Raw genomic sequence first — 27,337 nt, 5'->3', positions numbered from 1 at the left:
CTCGTATATTATGTAATGTGTGAGTTTTATTAAAGCTTTTCATCAGAACAGTTAAAATAAAGAAGCATATCACTGAAAACCTTGTATCTCAATATTTGTCATATTTTCAATATTTCAAATATTTCATATTTGTCAAATGACTTGGAAAATCATCTGGTTCCATTGACTTCCATTAAAAGTAACGTTTGTTTTTTCCTTCTCCTGTAAAGTTACACTTTTGGAGATGCAAGGCTTTTTCCGACAGAAGCGACAAACTAAAATGGAATAGATAGTCGGTCAAATCTGCCGCAGAGCGCATTTATTTATTTATTTATTTTGGAATGGGGTTGGGGGAGCGATATCATCAATAATCAATAATGGAATGTGTCTGCAAACGAACACTTACGTTTTTTGTTGTCTTTTGATTTTTTTTTTTGTTTCTTTTAAAGTGAAGTTGATTTAGATTAATTATGCCTTTAATTTTTAAATAAATGCTGTCCCACATTTTCATGTCACCACCAAAACAAAGAGCCTTATGTCGGCCACGCCCCTGCACTTCAGAGCAGGAAGTGAGGCTGGGGGAGTGATATTATTGAAAATCGTGATTTTATTAATGAGAAAATATTGTGCTAATTATGTTTAGATGTCACCGAGGCCTGGTACATGTTCAGATATGCTGATTACAGTATATTGCAGTGAGGAAGAGACTCATTGGCTGATGCAAAGCAGTTGTATGTACTGTACATTATATGCTTTGTAGGGATTACAGTATGTGATCTTGTTTGTGCTCCTTCCTTACTGACTGATGAGGAAAGAGGAAAATAGAAGTGACTAACAGTCCAGTAGTTGTGTTTATTATGGTTCAGTGCAATATTTCAACATGAATCTGTCACAATAGTAATATTGCAGTACAGCCGATTTGACAAAGTAAAACTGCCCACCTCTTATTCGCATTATTACAATACAGTCTTATCCAAAAATGTGGGAAACCCCAATCAATGACATGGTTTTCATATGGAAAAGTATATACAAACCATTCCAGTAAATTAGTTCAATTTAATAAAATGATTCAATATTCAGATCTTAGATATGTACGAGGATGATCTGATCTATTTAAGCCCAAAGCATTAACAGAGACAGTAATATGTTAAATATATGCAAAAGCATCATTTAAAGAGTACTTTCTATGGGGAGGAGTCTGTCCCAAACCCTAACCTCTAAATTTACACTTCTGAAAATAACACTTCATTTTTCCTTTTTTTTCTTTTAAATTTCTTGTAAGTGCAAGTTGATTGAGATTTGTTATGACTTTAATTTTTAAATAAAAAATGCTGTCCCACGTTTTCATGTCACTACCAAAACACAGAGTTTTAGTCAGTAGGCGGGGCCTTATTTTAGCCATGCCCCTGCATTTTAGAGCAGGAAGTGAGGCTGCATCCCTGTCCCTCATGGCCACATGGTGAGCAGTTAGATCCCATTGTTTTGAAGTAAATGTGTCCCAAAGTCTGAAAGTCAGTGAGGAACATTAAGAATCGCCATATTTTCTGCAGTTCAGCACCTTTTAGTGCTTTAATGTAAAATATGATGATTTTCTGTGTGAACAGCTGCTCAAAGCTGGGTTTGCTGGTCATGAACTGCTGAGTTTCTGAGCTCAAAATGAGCTGAAATTGTCACTGAAACAGTCACGACTGCCACATTTGGTACAGCTTGGTTGAGATATGATTGTTATTGTAGTGAGGGAATTGAATGTTTATTCATTCATTTTAATAATATAATCATAATTAAGGTTTAGGATCACACCAAAGTCCAAAATCAGTTAAAAGTCCCAAATGAGTTTCGGGTCTGGCTCTGAACCATCTGAATCATCCAAATATATTTATAATGTCAGATATATACAGTGCATATACCACCTTTTATCTTTTTCTCCTCCAATGTTAAAAAGCTCATTGATGATATGATCCAGTGCAGCATATTTTAGGGGTGTAGGCTCTAGTAGATCCATGTAGTAGTTTGTGTTTCATGTTGGAGCAGCTTCTCAGCTCTTGGTGAAGGTCTCAGTGCTCTACAGCAGGACCTCGAATCCAGTTCTGACCTCTGACAGTCCTGAATCATAGGCTTTGTTCACACGGCAAGTAAAAGTAGCCCAAATCTGATCTTTTTCTCCGTATGTGACTCAGATGTGTGTCTGTGTGTCAGTGTGAACAGATAAACTCACTAAATCTGACATTTCCAATTCCGATTTGAGACGCTGTCATATGTGGTACTGAAATCCAATCTGTATCCGATCAGCAATGCAACTCAGTCTGAACAGCCGGATTGGATTTCATGCGATTTTTACGTCAGTCCAACTCCACATTCATCATAATTTCACGCTGCTGAGACTCAAACATAAACACTGAGACTGATGTTTCTGTACCAAAAAATTTGAAGATACTTAGCAAACTACTCGGAGGAGGCAGAGGCTGCAGCGACAGAACAGTTTAAAGAATCCGAGGCAAAAACATGAACCAAAAAAAAGTGTCCATGGCCGAATAACGTGCCCTTTTTACGGTAAACTCAAACACATTCTGCGTGATCAGGCCAGCTGTCAATCACTGGAACTTCATAAATCGCTCCTATGATGCTGGTGAAGATGAAGCTGATCCTCCAGGAGTGACTGGTGTTCATTGGCGGTTGTGATTGTTTACCTCTGGATGAGCCGTGAAGCAGCGTGACGCTCTGTTCTTTTGGGCATGCGGGTCAGTTTAGGAGTTGACCTGTTCAGACTGCTGTATACAGACCACATTTAAAAGATAATCTGAACAGCCAAAATAAACAATCAGATTTGAGCCACTTTTACCTGCTGAGTGAACGTAGCCTTAGTGAAATAGTGAGCAACAGGACGTGGACAGTTTTGTATTTTTATTTGTAATGATTATTTTATTGTACATATTGCACATGGAGACTAACAATTAAACAAATTACATTCACATTTACCTTTGAGATTTTTATGCGTTTTTTTATTTGAAATATTATGTCAGTATCATAAACAGTATCACAAAAATGTTCTGTAATCACTGGCATAAACTGCATAACTTTACCTGCCACCTCAATTAGCCTGCATCTGACTGGCCTAGGTCTGGAGATCTACCTCCCTGGAGAATCCAGATCTACCACACCTGGTGGATGTTCAGATGACCCTGAAGGCCTTCATTACCTGGTTTAGGTGTGTTTAATTAGGGGTGGAGCTAAGTCTGGTCGCGAGCTCTATGTTGTGTGGTTATATTTCCCTAATTAAGACGTGAAGCTTGGGCCGGGGCAGTATGACTATATTTATTATTATTAGAATAAATAACATCACAATGTGTCAGAATATGCTTTGTTGAGCGTATTGTGGACATCTTTAATTCTTAAAAACACTTCCCAACTGCATGTTTGATTACAAAGACATAATAATAATAATAATAATAATAATAATACTTCGTCCTATTTAAGTTAATTTGGTGCTACTCAGGGTGAAATGTGGAATATAAATCAGTATTTTTCAGATATTGGATATCAGATTCAGATATCAGGAAAAATATATATGTCGTGACAGATTGTGTTAAAACTTCTTAAATTATCATAATACATTTTTGCCATATTGCTGAGCTCTGCTTGAAATTAAATTTTTTGCAGTGTTATCTTAGCAAGTAAAATGATCTTTATTGTAGTCAATAAATGTAATATTTCTCCTGTCATGATTGTTGTGACCTTAATGTAAGATTATTTAACTTTTTTCTAGACATTTATGCTTTAAGCAGTTTTATTTAGTAAAATTCACTATATTGTTTGATCATTTAATTGTTATAACAAATGTGCTTGAAGCCAGCAAGAGGATCTGCTAGTGTAGTGAGAATTTTACTTTTAAAGTTGCTTAAAACAAGTGATAAATGTCTAGAAATGAGCAAGATAATCTTAATCAGCGCACAACCATCTAAAAATGAGAAATATTAGACATATGGATTAGATTCAGCATCAGTTCATTTGACGTTTTACTTTGTTTTTAAACTTTGTCTGAAACCAAGCAGAGCAAATCTGTAGAAGAATGCATTTCCCAGACATGCTCTCTCAGTTTAAAGCTTTGGATTCGAAATGCCTGGAATCTGAAAAATCGCCTCTTGTTTGGGATCGACTGGCAGCCCTGCTGTGACTTCTAGGCCGGGACTCTGTTACAGGCTGCGCATTGTTGTGTTCTGGGTAGTTAAAATGAGGTTCTTAGTACTGTTGTGAACGTCTGAGCTCAGACTCAGTTCCAGAGTAATAACATCATGCCAAATGTTCTTTCACTTAGGGTTGCTTCATCTGCTTTGCAAAGAACAGCTGTGAAGTGTAAAGATCTCGAATGTGACAGGAGTCTGCTTGGGAAGGGACACACGGTTTCAAACAGTAGGCCTGGATTCAGCTTCATTAATGCCATGTTAAGTGTTGTTCGGCAGTGTATAAACAGGAGAGAGGCGGCGGGGAAGTTTGCACCTTGGGTTAGACGGTGCTCAGGCGTGCAGAGGGTCCATATGTTTGGATTGGGGGAAAAAAAGTGGGCAGAGGATGAAAGGAAGTTGTGGAAAATGGTGCATGGGGGTGGGAGGGGGGGCGCGTAGGCTCAGTTGCACTGCGGAGGCCTCAGGCTGAAAGTAGGTTAGCGGTTTTTCTCAGTACAAATCCCAGTGCCTAGTCAGTTAAATTGGAGTGTTGTCATTGGTCCCAGGCCGGGGTGGTTCTCACCAAGGCTGGAACAGGACCCTTCACCCTTTCCCTACAGCATGAGGCAGGCCTGGGTGATCTGAGGAAAACATCGGATTGGGATTTTTCTGATCAGTGCTTGGGTTGAGATTTAAATCCTGATTACTTTCTATAAAATCAGGGCAAGGCCTCTTTTGGTTTTCTGAAAGATTCTGAAAGATCAATCATTTTAATATCACATTTGCTGTGATTTTTTTCACACAATCTTCTTACATTTAAAATGGGGAGATTTAACCTACTAACAAAGTGTGTACTACCTGTAGATGAGTTAGACCAATCAGAAGCTACAAAATGTTCGGTATTTCTGACATCACAACCATTGCTACTAACTGGTAGTCTGGTGTTCAAGATTCATGACATAAAAAGTGGATATTCTGCACTTCTTTGCTAAAGAAAACAGGCCTGTATTAATTTACACAATATAATTGCATTTAAATTGCAGTTGGAATATCGGTCAAAAAAAATCACAATTAGATATTTTCCCCAAATCGTTCAATCCTAGACTGAGCACTGAATGTGGTGCCCCTGACTGCCAGCCAGTTGTTGTTGTGGTGTCACATTTGGTTGCTTCTTATTGGTCTAAAGACATAAGTTTCATGTTATTGGGTTAAATTAATAAAAGCAATGAATCGTCCAGCTGTAGTATGAGAGCAAGTTTATTGGTGTTGTGCTGGACCTGGAAAGGACGGTGTTGAGGAAGTTATATGGTTCAAATTAATAAATAGAGCTGAGAGATGAATTGTAATCAAATCAAATAAAAGAGAAGTGAAGTAAAATGGGATACATCCCACACCGGTCAGCTATTTTCAGTTACAGTTATTTCAGTTAACATTTTTGATTATTTCTCAACCATTCTATTGGCCCCTGGTTCCATCTATTTGCATATTGGGCATGTGTTGTAGTTGTTTCATTTACCATCTGTGTAGTCTTTCTTGTCTTGTATTTTGGGCCAGTGTTGTTGGCATTTCCACATTCTCTGTTTCTGAGTTGTAGTTCTAAACTGACTGGACATAGCAGCGACCACTTTTAGACATAAAAGTTCAAGGTCAAGGTCAAGAGGCTTTTATTGTCATTCCATCTATGTACAAGTACACAGTGGAGTGAAATTGTTTTCCTCCAGGAACAAAAAGTACAAAGTGCAAACATGCAGACAAAAAATTAAACTAGAAACAATAAATATGATCAATTAAACAGACATTAGACACAGTAAACAGACAGGACAGTGCAGCACCGACACAGCACTCATTCTGGACATGAGGTAGTGGAATAAGGTGAAGGGTTATTTAACATGCTGTGATCTGTAAGTCATGCGGTCAGATGACAGACATAAACACAGCAGTTACTGAGGTAGAAAAACCTGAGTAGAACAGTGAAAACACAGTGTAGCAGCAAGATAGTTCAAGTAGAGCATCAAAAGAGTTGTGGACTATGAGTGTGAGTGGTGGGGGGGAGGGGTTGCAGAGTCTGGCAGTGGTGGCACGGATGCTCCGGTACCTTCTGCCAGATGGCAGCAGTGAAAAAAGTCCATGTGAGGGATGGATGGGGTCGTCCACAATGCTAGCAGCTTTCCAGATACAATGTGTGGTGTAGATGTCCATGATGGAGGGGAGAGACACTCTGATGATCTTCTCAGCTGTCCTCACTATACGCTGTAGGGTCTGCGGTCTGAGGCGGTGCAATTCCCAAATCAGGTGATGATGCAGCTGCTCAGCATGCTTTCCACAGTCCCCCTGTAGAACATGGTGAGGATGAGAGGGGGGAGATGAGCCTTCTTCAGTCTCCGCAGGAAGCAGAGGTGCTGCTGGGCTCTCTTGGCTATGGAGTTGGTGTTGAGGGACCAGGGGAGGTTATCTGTGATAGACACCAAGGAACTTGGTGCTCCTGACGATTTCCACAGCAGAGCCAGTGATGTTCAGTGGGGGCTGGTCACCTCGCACTCTTCGGAAGTCATCAACCATCTCCTTAGTTTGGTCTACATTCAGAGACAGGTTGTTGGCTCCGCACCAATCCGTTAGCCGCTGCACCTCCTCTCTGTATGCTGACTCATCGTTCTTGCTGATCAGACCCACCACAGTTGTGTCATCAGCGAACTTGATGATGTGATTTGAGCTGTACTTTGCAGTACAGTCATGAGTCAGCAGAGTAAACAGCAGGGGACTGAGCACACAGCCCTGAGGGGCACCAGTGCTCAGTGTGGTGGTGCTGAAGATGTTATCTCCTATCCTGACTAACTGAGGTCTCTCAGTCAGGAAATCCAGGACCTAGTTAAAAAGGAAGGTGTTCAGGCCCAGCAGGCTGAGTTTTCCTATCAGCTGCTGAGAAATGGTGTTGAATGCTGAACTGAAGTCTATGAACAGCATTCTGACGTAGGTGTGATTATTGTCTAGGTGGGAGAGAGCCAGGTGGAGTGTGGTGGAGATGGCGTCTGTTGAGCAGTAGGAGCGATATGCAAATTGCAGTGGGTCCAGTGAAGGAGGAAGCTGGTCTTTAAATGTGCCTCATGACAAGCCTCTCAAAGCACTTCATGATGGTAGTCATTGAGGCAGGACACTGGAGACTTCTTCGGCACAGGGATGATGGTGGACTTGAAGCACATTGAAACGACTGCAGTGCTCAGAGAGATGTTGAATATGTCCGTGAGAACATCAGCCAGCTGTTCAGCACTTTTCGTTGGTGGACTCGGTGTAGAGTTCTCCGCACATCAGCAGTGGACAGACACAGTATCAGTTCACTTGGAGGTTTTTCCTCACCGCCATGCTGTTCTATGCCTCAAACCGAGCATAGAAGTTTTTAAGCATGTCTGGAAAGGAGGCATCACTTTCACAAGCAGGTGGAGGTGACTTGTAGTTTGTGATGGCCTGGATGCCCTGCCACATGCACCGTGTCAGCAGAGTTTTGAAAATGATCATGGATTTTCTTTGAGTAGGCATGCTTAGTCTCTTTGATGGCCCGGGAGAGCTTGGCTCTTGCCACTCTGAGACTTGCTTTGTCCCTTGATTTGAAAGCCTTGTCACGGGATCTCAGCAGCATGAGCACCTCTGCAGTCATCCATGGTTTCTGGTTGTGGTGAGTTGTGACAGGTTTGGAGACAGTAACATCATCAATGCACTTGCTGATTTAGCCAGTCACTGATTCTGTGTACTTCTCCAGGTTGATGGAGTCACCAGTAGTTGCTGCTACTCTGAACATCTCCCAGTCAGTGTGCTCAAAACAGTCCTGAAGAGCTGAGATGGCTCCTGGTGGACAGATTCTCACTTGCTTCTAGTCTGGTTTGGCACGTCTGATGAGCAGCCTGTATGCTGGAATGAGCATCACAGAGATGTGGTCTGAGTAGCCGTAGTGGGGGCAGGGCTCAGCCCTGTACACACCGGGGATGTTTGAGTAAACAAGATCCAGCTTGTTAGCCCCACGGGTTGCAAAGTCCACATAATGATGAAATTTGGGGAGTACTGACTTCAGATTGGCATGGTTGAAATTTCCAGCAACAATAAATAGTCCATCTGGGTTTGTGTTCTGGAGGTCGCTGATTGCGCTGTACAGCTCATTCAGTGCAGCATTAGCATTAGCACTGGGAGCTATATACACCATTACATTGTACAGCATGGTCAGCTCTCTGGGCAAATAAAATGGCCTGGTTCCACCAGCAGTGACTGGAGACTAGCACTGTGTTTTACACCATTCAGTGTTGATGTAAACACACAGACCTCCACCTCGAGTCTTACCACTCAGCTCAGTGTCTCTGTCCACACAGAAGCACAACAGGTCGTCGAGCTGAATGGCTAAGTTCGGAGTTGAGCTCGTCATACATGTCTCCATAAAAACGAAGACACAGCAGTCTCTGAACTCCGAAGGTAGTCCAGTTTATTCTCCAAGGAACAAACGTTAGAGAGAAGGAGCGATGGAACGGCTGGTCATGCAGGGTTAGCCATTAGCCTAGCACGTATGCCGGCTCGCTTGCCTCGCTTCTGCCTCCTCGCGCATTGCTTTCGGCCAGCAGGCTCATGCAGCGCTGGGGACCGTAGCAGGCCTAGTTTGTGTAGCTCTTCCTACAGTTCGCTTGTAAGCAGAGATTGTGGCTTATTTCTCAGCTGTAGCAGGCTCTGGCGATGGTAGACACTGGTGCTGGTTGAAAGTCATGATATTTAGTTTTGGTCAGGTTACATGACAGACAGTAAACAAAAATAGCAAAAAAGCACCATTTTGCTGTTCCCGAAGTGGCCGCTACTTGCCGTGCCGCTGGAATTAAATTTATAAATAAATGCTAGTAAATCAAGATCAACAGACTGACGTTTAGCCAATTTAAGTAAATCAATCAACCAACAGAATTACCTTATTTTGAAAGAAAGAATAAGTCACTTAAGTTCAGGTAAAGCATGCTTGAGTGTTAATAATATTCTTAACCTGGCCAAAAACCTGCTACTGAATGTAGATGAGCCAAAATATCATACAAGTCTGAAGGCTACAAAAAAAGCTATAAACAGAGATGGTCAATATGGCAAAAATATGATATCACAATACTACAGGCACTTTCACAATACACAGTATATCACAATATTTATTTTTTCTGACATCTAAGCTGTTTGGAACAGAGAAAAAAGAACCAGAATTGCCACATTTACAAAAAAAAATCAAAAATAATTACTACAGTGATTGGAATTCAACATTTCACACCCACTAATTAGAATTAAACAGCACGATTTATGCTCTTGTTCTAATAAAATATGCAGCTGGTCAGTAATGATAAATATTTTAAAAAGTACGGCATTTGGCTGACACTCTTATCCAGAGCGACTTGCAATTTGATCAATTTACACAGCTAGGCAAAGGCAGTGTTTGAAGTCTTGCCCAAGGACTCTTATTGGTAGAGTGTAGGGTGCTTGTCCAGGCAGGGATTTGAACCCCAGTGTAGAGCGGACAAGGCAGAGGTGTTACCCACTACACCAACCAGCCATAGCTCTAACTATGAACTCTACAAAGCACATTTTTTTCTTAGTATGAAGATCTGTCGTACCAGGGGGCCATTTAGTAAAGCTGTTTAAACACAGTGCTCCAAATCAGGTTGCTCTGCTTTAATTTGCTGGTGCTGTATTGGCTAATAGACAGTGTGTGCAAAATATGTGAGGCTGAGCCTGTTTATGTTTGTGATGCAGATCTTTTTCATATTCACTGCTGTGAGAGAGCAGCAAAGGCAAAAAAAGTTCTCTAACTACCAGCTCTACTAAACTGCGCAGGTACGTTTTTCCTTCATCAAGGTACAAACAGTGTGAATGTTCCCTCAAAACTCCAGCAGTGGTTTTAGGGTCTGGTTGTGAACCTTAAATCAGTTTTTCCAGGTGAAAAGTTCATATTTGTACCTTTTCATAAACAAATGTTTTAAAACAGAACAGTAGAATAAAAGCCTGGAGGCAAGGCAGGGTGTGTGGAGTCAGTACAGCTTAGAACATATAATTTCAGTGGATTATGATTCAATTATGTTCCCTGACTAAAGGTACTGAGATGGAGCCTTGAGGGGTCCACCCCAAGAGGGACAAGAGGGGAACTGCTCCAGAGACAGTTTAGTAGCTTTATTTCTGAGAGTGTAGCAGCAGAACATAATTGAAGAAACTCCCATATGGATGAATACATATAATGAAGAGGTTGGCATCTCAAAATTTGTTCTCGCTTGAATTCTCCTAGGGGTGTGTTCAGACTTGGCAGGTTTGGTTGAATTAAATCAAGGCCTGGTGCGATTGCTCTGTTAGCGCGGTTCATTAGAGCAAGTGTGAACACTACTATCTGAATTCTGGTGCACCACAGCTCGTCCACCTGGATCGAATTTGAGGCTAATTGGCTTCACTGCAGATTTTGTGCACTGTCCTCCTCTTGCTCACAGTGTTCCTCTCCCTGCCATCCACATCGGGCTTCATTCCTGCTCGGAGCTCAGGCCCTGTCTTTCCATCAGCTCCTGCAGCCGCCATCGGGCCCAGTGGACGAGCTCATGTCACACAGCACAATTCAGAAATTTGGTGGATGTTACTACAGAAAGTTAAAATCTGCCCAATCAGTTGTGACCCTTCAGCCATATGACTTTTGGATGGATGTTACGTATGTCACTGTGAACACTGAGCACACCAAAAGTAAAATACACAAACATACCACTTCCCCTTTGGTCTCCAGACCAAGAGAACTCAACTATAAGCATAAATGCACCCTTAATGTAAAAATTCGGTTTGCATTTTGCTCACACTGTAGAACCCTGAACAGTCCTGTTTGCTTTAATTATGGATGCTGATGCTGTTTGAAAACTCAGACAAAGGGGAAACTGATTATTTAAATGCATCATGCGTAATTAATAGTCTCAGTTAGACACATAAGTAACGCATACTGTGATATAATTCTTATTAAAGTCAACATGAATCTGAAGGCAGAACGCATTTTAAGTAGTAAAGGATGCTTGGCTGGGAAATAAATGAGGCCAGGATGCTCAGGATTTGATTGGACTGTAAAAATCAGGCCTTTTGAAACAAACACTCTGACTCTGAGTCTGTTTTGCGGGAAAAAAAACAAAAATAAGCAGATCTGATCAAAAAATGAAGCACTACAATATTCAGAAATTCTGTAGCTTCTTTGTAGAGTCTGTAGATTTGTCAGAAGCTTGATTTTAATGTGTGTTTTTGAAATTTTTATGACATAGACCAGGCAAAGTGCTGGTTAGCATGCACCCACTTTGCTTTTGCTTTTCTTACACTTTAGCAGCAAAAGCAAGAGCAAAACTTCAGGAAAGAAGAAGTCAGGCTATGATTAAAGTAGACCTGTGTATGAGTGGAACTACCAAACGTGTAAAACTTCAGAAAACAACACAAACACTGACAGATCTTTAAACCTCCTCACTCCTGTTAACATGAACTCTGATGGATTTGGGCATAAATGAGCTGAAATAACTCATAAGCGATTTTATTTTACACATAGTCCAAAAGCTGAAAGTGAGAGAATAAAGTGAGGAGGAGGAAGGAGGTCACCTGCCAGCATAAACGTCCATGGCAGATGGGAGCGGAGGTGATGAGTGTCAGTGATTGGTCAGGTTGGAGGAAGGGGAGGGAAAACGGTCAAATACTATTGTCAGTATATTTTTTTCACTCCCATGATGACATAACCCAACCACAAACAGCGTTTAGAGGCTTTTGACTTAAACACAACAGACCACAGACACATAATAACAAGGTGAAAAGGTCTGTTTGGATTTCAGGTTGACTTAAAAGTGGTCACTTTTTCCTTTAATGACGTCAGCAAGTTTATATATTGAGCACCTTTCGTTTACTGCTGTCATTTGCATACAAAATGAGAAAATGGAGTCATGTAAAAAGGAAAGTAAAGGAGAATAGAAGTTAAAAACATGTCAAAAACATTCTATTTAAAAGAGGAAATCATTAAATGCAAAATCGAACTAGAAACTGAATTTGGATCATTAAAAATTAGATTAAACACAGTAATCGCATTACTGTGTCGTGGTGCAAAGCAACCTCCAACGCTGCTGAAGGACCTTGTTTTTCTCACTATCCTTCATGTAGTTAATCCTTTTAGTTCTTATGTTCAGCAGAAAACCGTTACAGAACACATCATTCAGGCTGGTTAATGGACAGTGACTCAGACGAAGGCCTTCGCTCAGATGTAATTCTGAAAGCACTGCTGGTTATGCTAAGCTCTGTGAGGGATGTGTCATCCTGAGAGTCATGCTGTGATCCAGCCATTACAGCTCCTGGAGGAGGGAAGGGCTGGATTAGTGCTCTGCTGACTCCGCACAAAGCCCAGAGCTCCACATTCTCAATTCCTCTGGTGCTTCTCAAAGAACACAAACGGGAAGCAGAACGCCTGGAAGGTGATTTCCCACAACATGATGTGGGGGCCACTTTCAAGGAAATGTAATACTGTCCCCTGCTCTTTTTTTGGAAATGGCTAATCTTGGCAATGTTGTGGTTGCAACTGTCAGCACCAGTGATTCATGCAAAGTTTCTTTTTAGATAAATGTGAAAAAGTCCAAGAATCTTCAGGGTACAGGCTAATTCACACCGTCAGGAGACAGTGACCAGAGATTGTGAAGACTGTACTTTATCAAACCTTGACCACAAACCCATGCCTGAAATTCAATCTTCATACCTTTTAACCGGAAAACAGTGAGCTAGTTGGCTGATACCTGTTACGGGATGGCAGGGAGGGAGGTGGACCCAAGTGCAGAGGGGAAAACCTGTGAGAAAGGCTCTTAAATGAGTTTATTGAGGTGATGGAGTGTGAATTTGGTGATTGTGCATGTTAGGGTTGAAAGCTGCATGCTCAAACAAAGGCTGAGATAAAAAAAGTGAAAAAGATAAGAAAACAAAAATAGTTTTCTCTGTAATTACGAGAGGAAGGTAGACTATGTTTCACCTATTTGCTCTTTGTGGATCAAAATGGAGCTATTTCTTGTTTTAAGCAGTTTTGAGGCAATTTCTCGCATTTGTTTTTCCAACCCTCCTTTCCTTTTGTCTAAATACCCACCTGGGCTAGTCACCAGTCACCCTTCTACAGCTGTTTGCCATGGCGGAAGGCAGGATACACCCTGGACAGGTCACCAGTCCATCGCAGGGCAGACAGACACAGACAGTCACTCACACCTAGGGGCAATTTAGCACATCCAATTGGCCTGACTGTGTGTCTTTGGACTGTGGGAGGAAACCAGAGAACCCAGAGGAAACCCACGCAGACAACATGCAAACTCCACACAGAGAGGACCCTGGTCACCCAGCCAGGGAATCAAACCCAGGCCCTCCTTGCTGTGAGGCGACAGCGCTACCCACCACGCCACCGTGCCGCCATATTAATACCATATTAACATTATTCAAGTAGAGTGTATAACAAGCTCGAGCTTCATCTTTATCATCTCTTTTCTCTGGTGCTTCTTATGGGTTGTAGCTGTGCTTTGTACTATATATGATAGTAAGAGAGCCCCTAGGCAGTAGCGCTGTGCTACAAATTGGCCAAAAATCATTAATTTTCAATGATAGCAAACATTGCAGCAAACAAACTTTGTCACATCACAGATTTCGCTCACTTTGTGCTGCCAAAGTTTAACTTAAATACAATGTAGGAGTGATGCAATGTGGCAACTCCCAGTGGATGTTGACCAACGTTCTTTATCACTGCTACTGTGCTACTGCACAGATAGTGATGCCAGCTAACTCTGCTAATTTAAAATACTCTATTTCTAAAATACCACCCAAAGTGCCACCCAGAGCTATAAATTAGCAACTGTTCAAAGTTCAAGTGTTTGCTGCTACTACCGGATTGAAGAACTGACTCCTATGCAGAGATTAACTTTATACAGAAGCAAATTCTTTCAAGGATTTTTATTTGTGGCGTATCTGATTTGTGCTTGGCATCAGTAAAGCCAGGCAACCACCGATCCACTTCTTGAGTTCAGAAATGCCCACAGGTGATTAGCAACCAGCAGTTACTTCCATGGCTGTTCGAAATATTTGACCATTCTGAATCATCACTTCAGTGGTGTGTTTGACAATAGAAGTCAATAGTCACCCAAACCTTTTCTGTAAATACACACCCAATACTCCTCTAGGCCCACTCAAACTGCATCCAGGTCTTTATGAAGGTGGTGCAGACTTGTAGATGTGGTTTAGGACACAGTGTGACTTACTGTGAGCTACAAACATGAACAAAGACACTTTTAGACAATAGTGTTGTGCTGAATTCTCCTCTTTGCGTTCACACACACAACATAGGCACATGGATACTAGAGATTTGCGATTTTTGCTGTTTTTGGGGGGGCAGTCGTGGGCTGGAGGTTAGGCACCCAGCCTTGTGACCAGAAGGGCGCCGGTTTGATCCACTGAGCCAACAGTACGCGACTGGGGTGCCCTTGAGCAAGACACCTAACTCCCAGCTGCTCCACAGGTGTTGTGGATAGGGCCACCACCCAGGGCAAGTGTGCTCACTGCCCCCTAGTGTATATGTGATGTTTCACTGCAAGGATGGGTTTCACTTTTGTAGCTCATTCTGTGTCCTAAACTACATCTACAAGTATGCACTACCGTAATAAAGAGCTGGGTGTGGTTAGAGAGAAGTTTTGGGGATGTATTTACAAAAAAGATTTGGGTGACTATTGATATCAGTGCTAAATATGTGGGGACCAGACGTATTTTACATATCAAACATATCATTATTGTTGACTAATATTAATTTTATTCAGTGTTAGTAAAGGTTTTTACTCACAAGTGGCTTCAACTGTTTTATAATATAAAATGTATATGCAAGTTCATTTCCTCTAGAGTCAGTTCACAGCGGTCTGTTTGTGTTTTGGCAGGCAGATGACAATTGTAGATGATCTGAACCATCTAGATGGAACAGCCGCGCTGCACACTTTTCCAATTATCCCTCCAGTCATCAGTCATCCTCTCTGAGCTCTAGTATCATCTCCTCAAAACGACTTTCTTGAGTCCCCACACAGGCACATGCATCAATGTAGGAAATCATCAGTCTGGTTGTTTTGAAATTACATCACTCGTTGGCCGCAAAATTTTTTTAAAATGAATAACATGGTGTTGGTCGTGTTCATCCTGCTGAAATCTGAACTCCTGGATCTCATGTGGCCTGGTACAGTCCATTAAACTGAGATCAAAGCACTGCAGAGCATTTCATCAAGGATCTCTCATGAAAATAGCCACTTCCTGCTCTGACGCTGTTTGCACAGGTGAGGAAAGTGCTAGCTAGGCGCCAGTGCTGCGATTGCTGGTACCTCAGAAAAACCCACTCGTCCAAGATCAACAGTCCCCATTGTGATGTTAGGCAACCTTAAAGTTGAAAACCATGGCAAGTCCTCAGCCTGACCCTCCACGTCCATGGTAGGGTTTGCCCTTCTCTGGCTTTTGCTCTGTTTTGCACGCTTTCTTGGTCTTTTGTTGACTCTGTTGGACAAAAAAAAACTCCTGGTTTTCATTCTGTGAGTCATCCAGATGAAACAAATTCATTAGCAAGCACTTTTTTGGAGGCGGATAACACAAACATGATTTCCCATGACCTCTGAAATACAAACAACCTCCGCCTTGACTGTGAGTGTCTTAATTTTTAAAGGAACATAAAGTTTATCCCATTTCCTCCACCAAATGTAGTCAGTCAGACCAGCAGTGGTATGGGCAGACACAGGTTTTTGGTCAGGCCTGTGAAAATGTGACTACGCCAACTTGGTAGATACATTTTCAAATGTCCTGCGATGTCATAACATCACGTTATAGCCTCTTGCTAACCGCAATGCAGTCATGACCTCACCTATACCAATTCTTCCACCTTATAGTGATACAAAACAATAGCAAGGCCATGTACATATCAGCGAGAATGCTGGATTTATATAAAGACAACCTTCACTATAAAGCATACAGTCCCATCAGGCTCCACTGCCTAAGTAGCGTTGTACCGAGGCCATATCGTTATTGGTGCCGATATTGCCACTATCAGTATCGGTGATGGGGATTCTGATGCCTGTGATCGATTCCACAAAGCAAATTATGATGCATTCATGTGCACCAGTAAACAGAACGACACGTCAGCGGTGTGGGACGACAAGCAGCGGTACAAACACTCATGGCAGAATCTGAAACGGCAGCATTTGGTGTGAAAAACATGCAAACGGAGCCGCTCACCTGAATGGCCGAGCCACATCTTTTAGTAATCGCTTGTCTGTTGCTGTGTGGTCACGTACAATTTAAGTTAACATTGTTAAAGGAAGCTCTTGGCATAATGATAGCCTTAGCCTTGATTTAACCTTTAGCATAGCAGCCTGCTAGCCATGCCTGTGCATCCACTAGCTGCTAGCCATGCCTGTGGTGCCTCCGTCAGTCAGCTGTATCACTCAGCAATGTGAGTGAACGAGACGCACATATGAGACAAATGAATTGAGAAATTTGGATGTGAAACAACATTCAGCTCCTTTTTCGAGCCCGAGAAGCTGCTGTGTGTTCACATCAAAGGATTATCTGTTTACTGCTCAGCTCTGCTTTTAACTGTTTTGCACAACAAAGGTATTTTAAGTTGTTAAACGTGGTTCTTATAACTAATTATACAATGGTAAATACTAAATATATACAGTAAATAAACAAAAATGTTTTCTTAAGCCTCTCAAATATAATCCAGCAAGTATTTTATAGAATGTTTAGTATTTGTGACACAGAAAATAGATTTAAGCAAAATAAAATGTTTTAAAAATGTAATATATATCAGGACTAGGTGAGTTTGGTTAGAGTTAGGCATCGGTATCATGATTATTAGCACTGGAAGCGAAAAAGTGCTATCAGTGCATCTCTACAATAAAGAAAACATAAAGGAGTTCAAATCAGCTGAGATGCACAAAGATGGAGACAAAAAACACCTAGAAAGCTACATCATCCTAGACTAGTGCTGTATTTATACTGCTCTGGTACGTCAAAGCTCTGCAATTTATCCTGTTCATTAGTCCAGTGTAAAGCCCAGCATTTGCGCCCACCCTGATTTCACTTCCCAATGAGAGTTAGTTTTAATGATCATGCAAGCCATTACAGTTAACTGTAAAACTACTGTAGCACTAATTTAATTCAGTTGTTTGTTAGATTTCTTGCATTTGTTCACAAATATTTTCAAGTTTACAAAAAGTCGGGTACATATATTTCTACCTGTGTCTTTTGAGGTCTCTCCCAGAGTTGTTGATTGACAGCTGTGGTATGTAAGATTCTTCCAAAAACACTGAAAACACAGTGAAATCAGGACAGGGATTGAGATCCGGCCAACATGATGCTTTTAACCAATCACGTGATTCACGTTTGCAGCTCAACATATGAAACATTGGTTTCGCTTTCACTTTTCCACACAGCGTGAAAGAAATTTAAAAACGGTTTACCTCTGACATTTAAAATCCGAGCAAAAACGATCAGTTGGATGTTAATAAATTGAAATGGTTGGTGTTGAGCATGCAAATGGTAATCAACAACCTAAATCCTAATCTTTGGTTTAACCTTATTAACATTTTTACAAAGCATTAATACAGTCATGTATACTACAGCTTTCTAATTATGTAAAAAAAAAAACAATAAAAGTATAACTATAATAAGTATTGAGTAAATTTCAGTTGGATTGAGGACGCGTTCATGTCAGTGTAAAAGCACCTTAAACCACATTGCCATGCATGAAACAAGTTTAGCGTCCATTTCTGTCTTACTTTTGATGACTCGATGTGCTGTAGTAGATGTGTGCTTTGACACATTGTCATTTTAGCTTTGGTAGCAAAAGAGACCCCAGGTCCATTTTTTGACCACCACTAGAGCTTCGAATTCAAAACACTGGCATGCTGATAAGGAACTGAAGGTTTGAGGTAGTGGTGGATAGCAATGGGTGCTAAGCTGTCACTGGATGGGAAAGAACATTAGACGAAGTTTAGGAGGAGACAGTTGGACGAAACCTCATACATTCAGCCCTGATGCGGAGAGCGTGATGATTCGATTGGCCCAGTTACAGTGGCAGCAGCCACAGGAAACAAGGAACAGTCTTACGCCTCAGTTCAATGATCCAATTAGCATCAAAGCGTAGATTAACACCCTTTCTGCCATTGTGTAGTGACAGTGTTGGTTGGCCTTGATTTCTCCTCAGTGAATGCGGCTCCTTGATTTGTGAAGAGAAACATGATGGATCATTGGCTAATTAGCTTTACTTGAGTGAATTAATTACCTAGATAACATTCGATGGACCGTATCCAGTTCCACCCTCTAGTTAGGACTCCCCCATCACACAACACGCACCCGCACTAGGAGAGCAGAAACGAACACAGGCTTCCTCCAAGTCCTGTGAATCACCACTACGTTTTCAAACTGATGCTAACGCAATGCCGCTGTACAGCCGAACGCACTCGGAGGAGAACACTAACCACCAGTTCTCTTACAGCATCTAACAGACTCTGGACGTTGGCCAGCACACTGAGTGATGGGGGAGACGGGGGGCCATCCTACCCACCCAAAGAGAGCAAGGACACAAGTCTCAAACTTGAAGTATATGATTCTCTTACCAGCTACATTAGCCTTGTAGCCCTAGTGCTAAAACTAACAAAGTCGGACCTGCCAGGAGACGACACTGAGTCAATTTTGATGTTTGGTGAACTGTCCCCGTGAAGTATCATTAGGTCTGCAATGCTTGTCGGAGAAGAAGACTGTGACCCATGGTTAACGTCGTGTCTGGTGCTCTGAATAAACCCTGTTATGTCAGCGAAGAGTGCTTTGCTGTTTCGCTGCTGTTACTCAGTTTTGACTAAAGTTAGACACACTCGGCTGCGGATGGAGGCTCAGTTAGGTAATTTCCTGTTTGTCCGCGAACGCTAGTGAATCACCATTGGCTCTCTCAGTGTGGGGGCAGGAGACGGCCAGCCTACACACACTTTTTACTGCCCTGCCTCGGGGTCACAGAGTGTTTCAGGGTAAAACCAGAGGCCTTTTTATTCCTTCTGCTTCTGTTCTATGTTGCTGTGGTGCAGCAGTGAGCTAGACTTCAGCATATTCCACTACAGTCCACTACAGTTCACTACAGGAGTCTCTAAAACTCACCCACTGGTGTCACTCAGTCATTTCTAACCACCTTCAGACAGTCTGGAACTGTTTTATTCAGTTTAACTTTTTTCCTTTCTTCTTTTTTGCTTAATTGTATTATTTTTCCAGTCATTTTGTTTTGCCAATTAAAATCTTAATGTCTTAATGATCTTAATTGTATTGCTGTTTTTATTTTATTACTCTTTATATTCATTAAACTTGATGATTTCAAATTTATTTTGCATTATTTGTCTTTTTTGCTGAAATGCATTAATTTAAATCAATTTATTTAGTCCTTCGCCTTCTTAATTAAATTGTAATTGTGCTCTTATTTTTTTCCTTGTATCTTGATTGATTTTGTTTGATTTTACCCTATTTGCACTTTAAATGATCACCTATATTGATAATGAGGGTCACCCGCAATGTATTTCTCAGTGACATTGAAGGTTGATTAAAGGATGGATGGATGGATGGTTGGATTGATTGATTGATTGATTGATTGATTGATTGATTGATTGCACAGTAATTGAGGGTGTCCCTTTAAAAGTTGCAGATTTTACAAATATATTCATCTAAATTAAGCTGCCTAATTTGCATAATTAGAGAATACCTGTTGCTGCTGTAGTTTGTAAACACGCACATTTATTTGTTTCTTTTTTTTTTCGTTTTTCTCCTCAGGTCTGGAAGCGTGAAGCACCACTGGCATGAGATCTACTCCTTTGTTGAGAGTTTGGCAGAGAAATTTATCAGGTACAAAATAAAACACCTTCCAGATTTTTTGTCTGAAGTGTTAAATGTATGAAATATGATATGTATTTATTGTATTTACTGTATTTATTGCTATTACATCACAATATACTATATACAGTCTATATGGTTACACGTTTGTGTTGATGTTCTAAAGGAAAATAAGTGAAGACGTTCTCTACAGAGACACATTTCTGCACATTTTAATACTCTGTTTATTTACTGGATGTGTACAAAAACATAAAATGTGGCCTGTGCGAAAGTTATGGTACAGAATCCTTATCATGGTAAGGGTCACAAACGGACTCCAATTTGACCCACAAATGGTTCAGAATCTTCATTTCTTCTTGGCATAACTTTCTGTTGTTTATTTTCAGGTTTAAATGTAAAATAATCCCAGATGTTCAGTGTGTCCTCAGACTTTTGGACCCCACTGTACATCTTAAACATAGCCTAAGTATTAAATTTTTCTCATTATGAGATTGTTGTCAGAATATTACATTGTCATTTGTATCATTTTTACCTGGTCATATTGTCTCATCCTAATGGCAGATTATTTTACTTTAAACTAAATTAGTTGCCAAGTTATCGTTTTTTACAGTTCATATTTTTACGTGTGCCAATATCATTAAGGATGCACAGATGTGGGAATTGTGGGCCGATGCTGATGTCTGACTTTCTGTATGATCATATACACAAAAATATAAAAAAAATGTTTTTTACTGTGTATATATATATATATATATATATATATATATATATAAAAACGATAAAAAAAACGATAACTTGGCAACTAATTTAGTTTAAAGTAAAATAATCTGCCATTAGGATGAGACAATATGACCAGATAAAAATGATACAAATGACAATGTAATATTATACATATACATATATATATATATATATATATATATATATATATATATATACAGTAAAAAACATTATATTTTTGTGTATATGATCATACAGAAAGTCAGACATCAGCATTGGCCCACAATTCCCACATCTGTGCATCCTATATATATATATATATATATATATGAGGCACAACATTATGAGCACCTCCTTGTTTCTACACTCACTGTCCATTATATCAGCTCCACTTACTGTATAGGTGCAACAGCAGTGCTGCTGGAGTTTTTAAACACCTCAGTGTCACTGCTGGACTGAGAATAGTCCACCAACCAAAAACATCCAACTAACAGCGTCCTGTGGGCAGTGTCCTGTGGGCAGCGTCCTGTGGGCAGCGTCCTGTGGGCAGCGTCCTGTGGGCAGTGTCCTGTGACCACTGATGAAGGACTAGAGAATGACCAACACAAACTGTGCAGCAACAGATGAGCTATTGTCTCTGATTTTACATCTACAAGGTGGACCGACAAGGTAGGAGTGTCTAATACAGTGAACAGTGAGTGGACAGCAGCACTGTGTCTGGTCCACTCACACCAGCGCAACACACACTAACAAACCATCACCACATACCTGTTCTGTGAGGGTCCATGGAGGTCCTGACCACTGAAGTACAGGGTAACAAAGTATCAGAGAAACAGATGAACTACAGTCTGTAACTGTAGAACTACAAAGTGCACCTATACAATAAGTGAAGCTGATAAAATGGACAGTGGGTATAGAAACAAGGAGGTGCTCATAATGTTGTGCCTGATTGGTGTATATATATGCTAACAAAATGTATAGGTTACAAAAGCAGTAAGATGAATAAAACAGATATTTTAATGCTTTTTGGAGAATAAACACATCATTTTTTTTCAAGTGAGTATCTGCTGATACGACTCCAGCAGCATCGTTCCTGGTCAACGTATCAAAGCTCAACGAAGTGAAACATTGTGCTGTCTATCTTCACCCATATGTAGTGTGATGTTCCTCTGTTAGATGTGCTGCACAGGTCAACATGATGTGCTTCATGTGTTATTAATGCTCGCTCTGTTGTGTCTAAGGCCATGTGTGCTGTGTTTGTTGTGTTCTACAGCCCGCTGTTACGGATGTCCTTCATCGTGTTCTCGTCTCGGGGGAACACAATAATGAAGCTGACTGAAGATAGGTATGGTGGGTACATGGGGTGTGACTTACTGAAGCTCTCGTGTTATAGAGACGCTCTGTAGTGTATATGAACTACAACCTGTCCACAGCCAGGAGCAGATCAGCTCAACATGATGATTCCTCAACATGCTTTGCTTCTTTGGCATATTCATGAGGGATTGGGATTGTAGTGGACATGCGTTTAAAATGTTTCAGTATGTTTTATCTTATATACAGAGCCAGAACACCTCTGCTCAGTTTGCATTCAACACTGGTGACCTGTTACAATTTATAAAACAACAGGAAAAACTGAAACTGGTTAGGAAATTCCTCCGGTTTATCAGAACGTCTCCATAACTCGGTGTGTGAGGTATAAACAGAGACATTCAGAGAGGTTTGGTGTGAACTGGTTCAGATGTCTTTTCAGTGGTTTTGATGGGAACCAGGTGTCACCATGGCTACAACACAGATATAGACATTTAATTTACCATCCAGAACCACCAGTAAACCTACACAAGTCTTCGAGTTTATGTGGAATGTTGATGATGGAAAATAGTGGAAAATCATTTCATGTAATGACTATATCACTGTTTGTGTTTCTGTGCCTTTAAGACTGAAATATGTAAATGAGCTCTGTTCTGATTGGCTGTGCCTCATTCAAAAAGCAGTCCAGGTTGAAACACTCCAGTGTGCATAGGTGGAGCTAAACTGACATTGGCTAAATTGGCAGATATGTACAGTAGATATATGTAAATTAATTGTTTATTGTTTTTCGCCCCTTAATTTTCATATGTATGCAGTATATTTACATAAAACAGCAAACTCTGTGATAATAAGTTTAAGTGACCCTTATTAGTCCAATCTAACCCATCCGTGCAGTGAAACACCACATACACACTAGGGGGCAGTGAGCTCACTCACCCAGAGTGGTGGTCAGCCCTATCCACAGGGAGCAGTTGGGGGTTAGGTGTCTTGCTTAAAGACACCTCAGTCACAGACAGTCGGCTCAGAGGGTCTAGGCTGGTTCCCTAACCTCCAGCCCACAGCTGCCCCACAAATCACTCTGCGGTTGCATTGGCCAGGAATCGGACCCGGCAGGTGGGAATTCTACCACTGAACTACCAATGCAAGGACATTATGGGCCCTTTAATAAAGTGTACTTTAGACCACAGATGGGGACTGGGTAACTTTCTGGTGGGTACCGCATTCATGACCATTTCATGTAGGAACTTTCTGTAATGGATCTTTTAGAGGTGGACGTCTGGTTCCTATCACCACCACTGTGAATGGTTTAGTTTCTCTGGAACGGAGCGTTTCATACCAAACCACTCTGAGCGACTCTGTTTACATCTTAACTGCTTAATTATGCAGACGTTTTGGAACATCTGTATAATTCCCCTGCTGTTAACTGGAGCTACTACATTCAATATGCTTTACTAATGGAATTTAGTGTGGTCTTTTGCAGTTGATTAATTACAGATCGTTGTTGGTAGTTGTGCAGTAGGTCTCTTAGAAATGCCCTTGATAACTTTTGGTCTTTGTTTTTAGGGAACGCATTACAAAAGGCCTGAATATGCTAAGAAGTGAGATTCCAGGAGGAGACACATTTATGCACCTTGGCCTGAAAGAGGTAGCTTTGCTAATCCTGTCACAGAACATTTTGAGGAGGTTTTTGGTTCTTTGTGTTAATCGTGTTTTTGTTACAGGCAAATCAACAAATTCATCAGGAAAATTTTGGTGAGTCTTATTGAAAACCATTGAGAAGTTTGGCACCTTGCTGAACTTAAGTTCAAATAAAGTGTTACCGAGAACTCTTATAACTCTGGTTGTTAGATTCCCAGGCTCAGCAGAACATTTGAGCTGATTTCAGTAAATAATAACATCATTTAACTTCTACTTTTCAGGCAAAGCAAGTGTCATCATTGCACTGACAGATGGAGAACTCAATGAGCACCAGCTGGATGCAGCACAACAAGAGGTTACATCACTGATTCGCTTATTTTTACACGTATTTTTTTTGAATGTGCTGTTTACTGTACTGTACAAACGTCAGAGACCACCCATCATGTGCTTAATTTCCAGTCATAACAGCCAAGGTACTCGTATTTCAGTGGAAAATCTTTAAAAACATACGTTTTCTTTGGGGACTTTTTTTGCGGCCCTTGAAGTCCCTTCATGGATCCCTCCACCACGAATGGATTAACACGTTTTCAGACCAAAACTTTTCATAAAACAGTGTGTCAGACATCAGGCAGTGTATTAATGAACATTCCATGCAAGGGAGCTTTTAGAGGTGGACGTCTGGTTCTTATCACCACCACTGTGAACAGTTCTGACTCGGTAAGTTTCTCTAGAACAGAGCATTTCACACCAAACCGTTTACATCTTAACCACTAAATTATGCATAAATTTTGATGAAAAAGTTAGTTCCCCTTTAGTGGCTGTTTTGACTGTGAATTAAACAAAGGAAGGGTGGTCTCTTGATTTTTCAGCGCTGTGTTTTGAAGTCTGTGACATACTTTGCATTTCTCCAACCAGGCTGCCAGAGCCAGAACGTTAGGGGCCATTGTGTATTGCGTTGGAGTCAAAGATTTCAACGAGACACAGGTGAGACGAAGCTGATCGCTGTGATGGTTATGGCTCTTATGAAGAGGGCAATGACACTTTTAGTGGTTATCACTGACTGTAAATTGGCAAAAGTATCCAAAAGGATCCAGACAGCCCTTTTAATGAGTGACACCAGCTACTTGATGCTACCATTGATGACATGGGTGTTTAATTGTGCACAGCATTGGGCTGTGGAGCAGTGGAACGGCTTTCTATGGAGTGATGGAGCTCCATCCAGTACCTTTGGAATGAGTTGTAGTGATCCAGAACTGCAATCCTACATCAATGCCTGACCTCACTAATGCTCCATCAAATCCTCACAGCACTGTTTCAACATCTAGAGCCTTCCCAGAAGAGTAGAGGCTGTCACTGCAGCACAGACTCACTATTACCACCTTCATTTCAGAAGAAACTCTGGAGTTTTAGAAGCTCTTTCTAATCGTAAACAGTATTGAATTTCACCTCTTGGATCCCACATTTCCAAGTTTGGGCATAAAAGAACTGCACTTTGTGCTTCTTGTGTCTAGTGGCTCAGTGAAACTAATGGGAAGCTGAAACCCAGTGTAAATAAATATCTGTGTTTTTCCTTCTGTAGCTGGCTACCATTGCTGACACCATAGAGCACGTGTTTCCTGTGACGGGAGGATTCCAAGCCCTTAGAGGAGTGATTGACTCGGTAAACAAAGATCTCCACTTAATAAAACCCAGATGAAATGGAAGATAGCTGGAAGCTCAGGCATTGTCAGTAAGATGTTTAAATCTCTGCAGTGGAAGAGCTGGGAGCGCTGTTTTTCAGTTGTCCACTGCAGGTGCTTGCCATTAGCTTGCATTCAGCCAGGGCTGGGCGATCTGACAGTAAAGCATCACTATCATGATTAATTTCATGATGTAATAGGTATCTGTAGGGTTGGTAGACTTTCTCAGACACTGGCCAATTACTTCCTTAAAAAAGTAGACTAATTTTAGACAACTTATACTGTCAAATTAAAACATGGAGCAGATTGGACGCTGGCCTGTTACACCAGTATCTTAAGTACAGACTTCCAGATTTTCCTCCTGTAGCAGTAATGCCAACCAATCACCGCTCAGTAGCAGAAATGCCAACCAATCAGCGCTCAGCAGCAGTATGGCAAGGCAAGGCAAGGCAAGTTTATTTATATAGCACCTTTCATACACAACGGTCATTCAAAGTGCTTTACAAATGAAAAAATACAGAAAAATGTAATTAATGTAAATAAAATAAAATTTATGTAAATTAAAAAAAATTAAAAAACATAATTAAAACAATAGATTTAAAAGAAGTTAATCAAATTTAAAAGAAGGAGATAAAAAATTAGAATAAAAATAAGAAACATGATTAAAACAATAGATATAAAGAAGTTAAATGAATGAGCATAAGAGTGCCATTACAGGATAAAAGTGGATTAAACTGAGCTAAAGGCCTGCTCAAACATGAAGGTTTTCATTCTGGATTTAAAAGTGTCTAGTGTTGGGGCTCTTCTAATGCTCTCTGTCAACTGGTTCCATTTCAGAGCAGCGTAGTAGCTAAATGCCGCCTCTCCGTGTTTAGTTTTTACCTTAGGCTGCACTAACTGACCAGTTCCTGATGATCTGAGAGTTCTGCCCGGCTCATATTGCTGGAGCACATCTAATAGTAACTAGTAATGCCAACCAATCAGCGTTCAGTACCAGTAATGCCGACCAATCAGCGCTCAGTACCAGTAATGCCAACCAATCAGTGCTCAGTAGCAGTAATGCCGACCAATCAGCACTCAGTAGCAGTAATGCCAACCAAGCAGTTCTCAGTAGCATTAATGCCAATCAATCAGCTCTCAGTAGCAGTAATGCCAACCAATCAGCTCTCAGTACCAGTAATGCCAACCAATCAGCTCTCAGTAGCAGTAACACTAACCAATCAGCTCTCAGTAGCAGTAACGCTAACCAATCAGCTCTCAGGAGCAGTAACGCTAACCAATCAGCTCTCAGGAGCAGTAACGCTAACCAATCAGCTCTCAGGAGCAGTAACTCTAACCAATCATCTCTCAGGAGCAGTAACACTAACCAATCAGCTCTCAGTAGCAGTAATGCTAACCAATCAGCTCTCAGGAGCAGTAACTCTAACCAATCATCTCTCAGGAGCAGTAACACTAACCAATCAGCTCTCAGTAGCAGAAACGCTAAGCAGTCAGCTCTCAGGAGCAGTAATGCCAACCAATCAGCACTCAGTAGTATAATGCCGACCAATCAGCTCTCAGTAGCATTAATGCCGACCAATCAGCTCTCAGTAGCAGTGATGCCGACCAATCAGCACTCAGTACCAGTAATGCCGACCAATCAGTACTCAGTACCAGTAATGCCAACCAATCAGCACTCACCTGCAGTAATGCCGACCAATCAGCTCTCAGTAGCACTCACGCTAACCAATCAGCTCTCAGGAGCAGTAACGCTAACCAATCAACTCTCACGAGCAACAACGCTAACCAGTCTGCTCTCAGTAGCAGTAACGCTAGCCAATATGCTCTCAGTAGCAGTAATGCTAACCAATCAGCTCTCAGTAGCAGTAACACTAACCAATCTGCTCTCAGTAGCAGTAACGCTAACCAATCTGCTCTCAGTAGCAGTAACGGTAACCACTCAGCTCTCAC

The 27,337-nt window shown here is 41.1% G+C and overlaps 1 protein-coding gene across 1 annotated transcript in view; it reads left to right on the top strand.

The window, feature by feature from the left end:
- The window catches only part of antxr1c (ANTXR cell adhesion molecule 1c), a 73,142-nt gene that overhangs the window by 11,798 nt on the left and 34,007 nt on the right, over nucleotides 1–27,337 (top strand). Inside the window, exons 2-8 of the mRNA XM_017714330.2 lie at nucleotides 19,983–20,054; nucleotides 22,036–22,107; nucleotides 23,634–23,715; nucleotides 23,792–23,822; nucleotides 23,990–24,063; nucleotides 24,624–24,692; nucleotides 25,288–25,368. Of these exons, the coding sequence (XP_017569819.2) occupies nucleotides 19,983–20,054; nucleotides 22,036–22,107; nucleotides 23,634–23,715; nucleotides 23,792–23,822; nucleotides 23,990–24,063; nucleotides 24,624–24,692; nucleotides 25,288–25,368 (481 nt within the window). The remainder of the gene's footprint in view (nucleotides 1–19,982; nucleotides 20,055–22,035; nucleotides 22,108–23,633; nucleotides 23,716–23,791; nucleotides 23,823–23,989; nucleotides 24,064–24,623; nucleotides 24,693–25,287; nucleotides 25,369–27,337) is intronic.

Source organism: Pygocentrus nattereri, chromosome 13 (genome assembly GCF_015220715.1).
Source record: "Pygocentrus nattereri isolate fPygNat1 chromosome 13, fPygNat1.pri, whole genome shotgun sequence".
Taxonomy (NCBI): Eukaryota; Metazoa; Chordata; class Actinopteri; order Characiformes; family Serrasalmidae; genus Pygocentrus; species Pygocentrus nattereri.
This window is presented reverse-complemented; position numbering and strand designations above follow the sequence as displayed.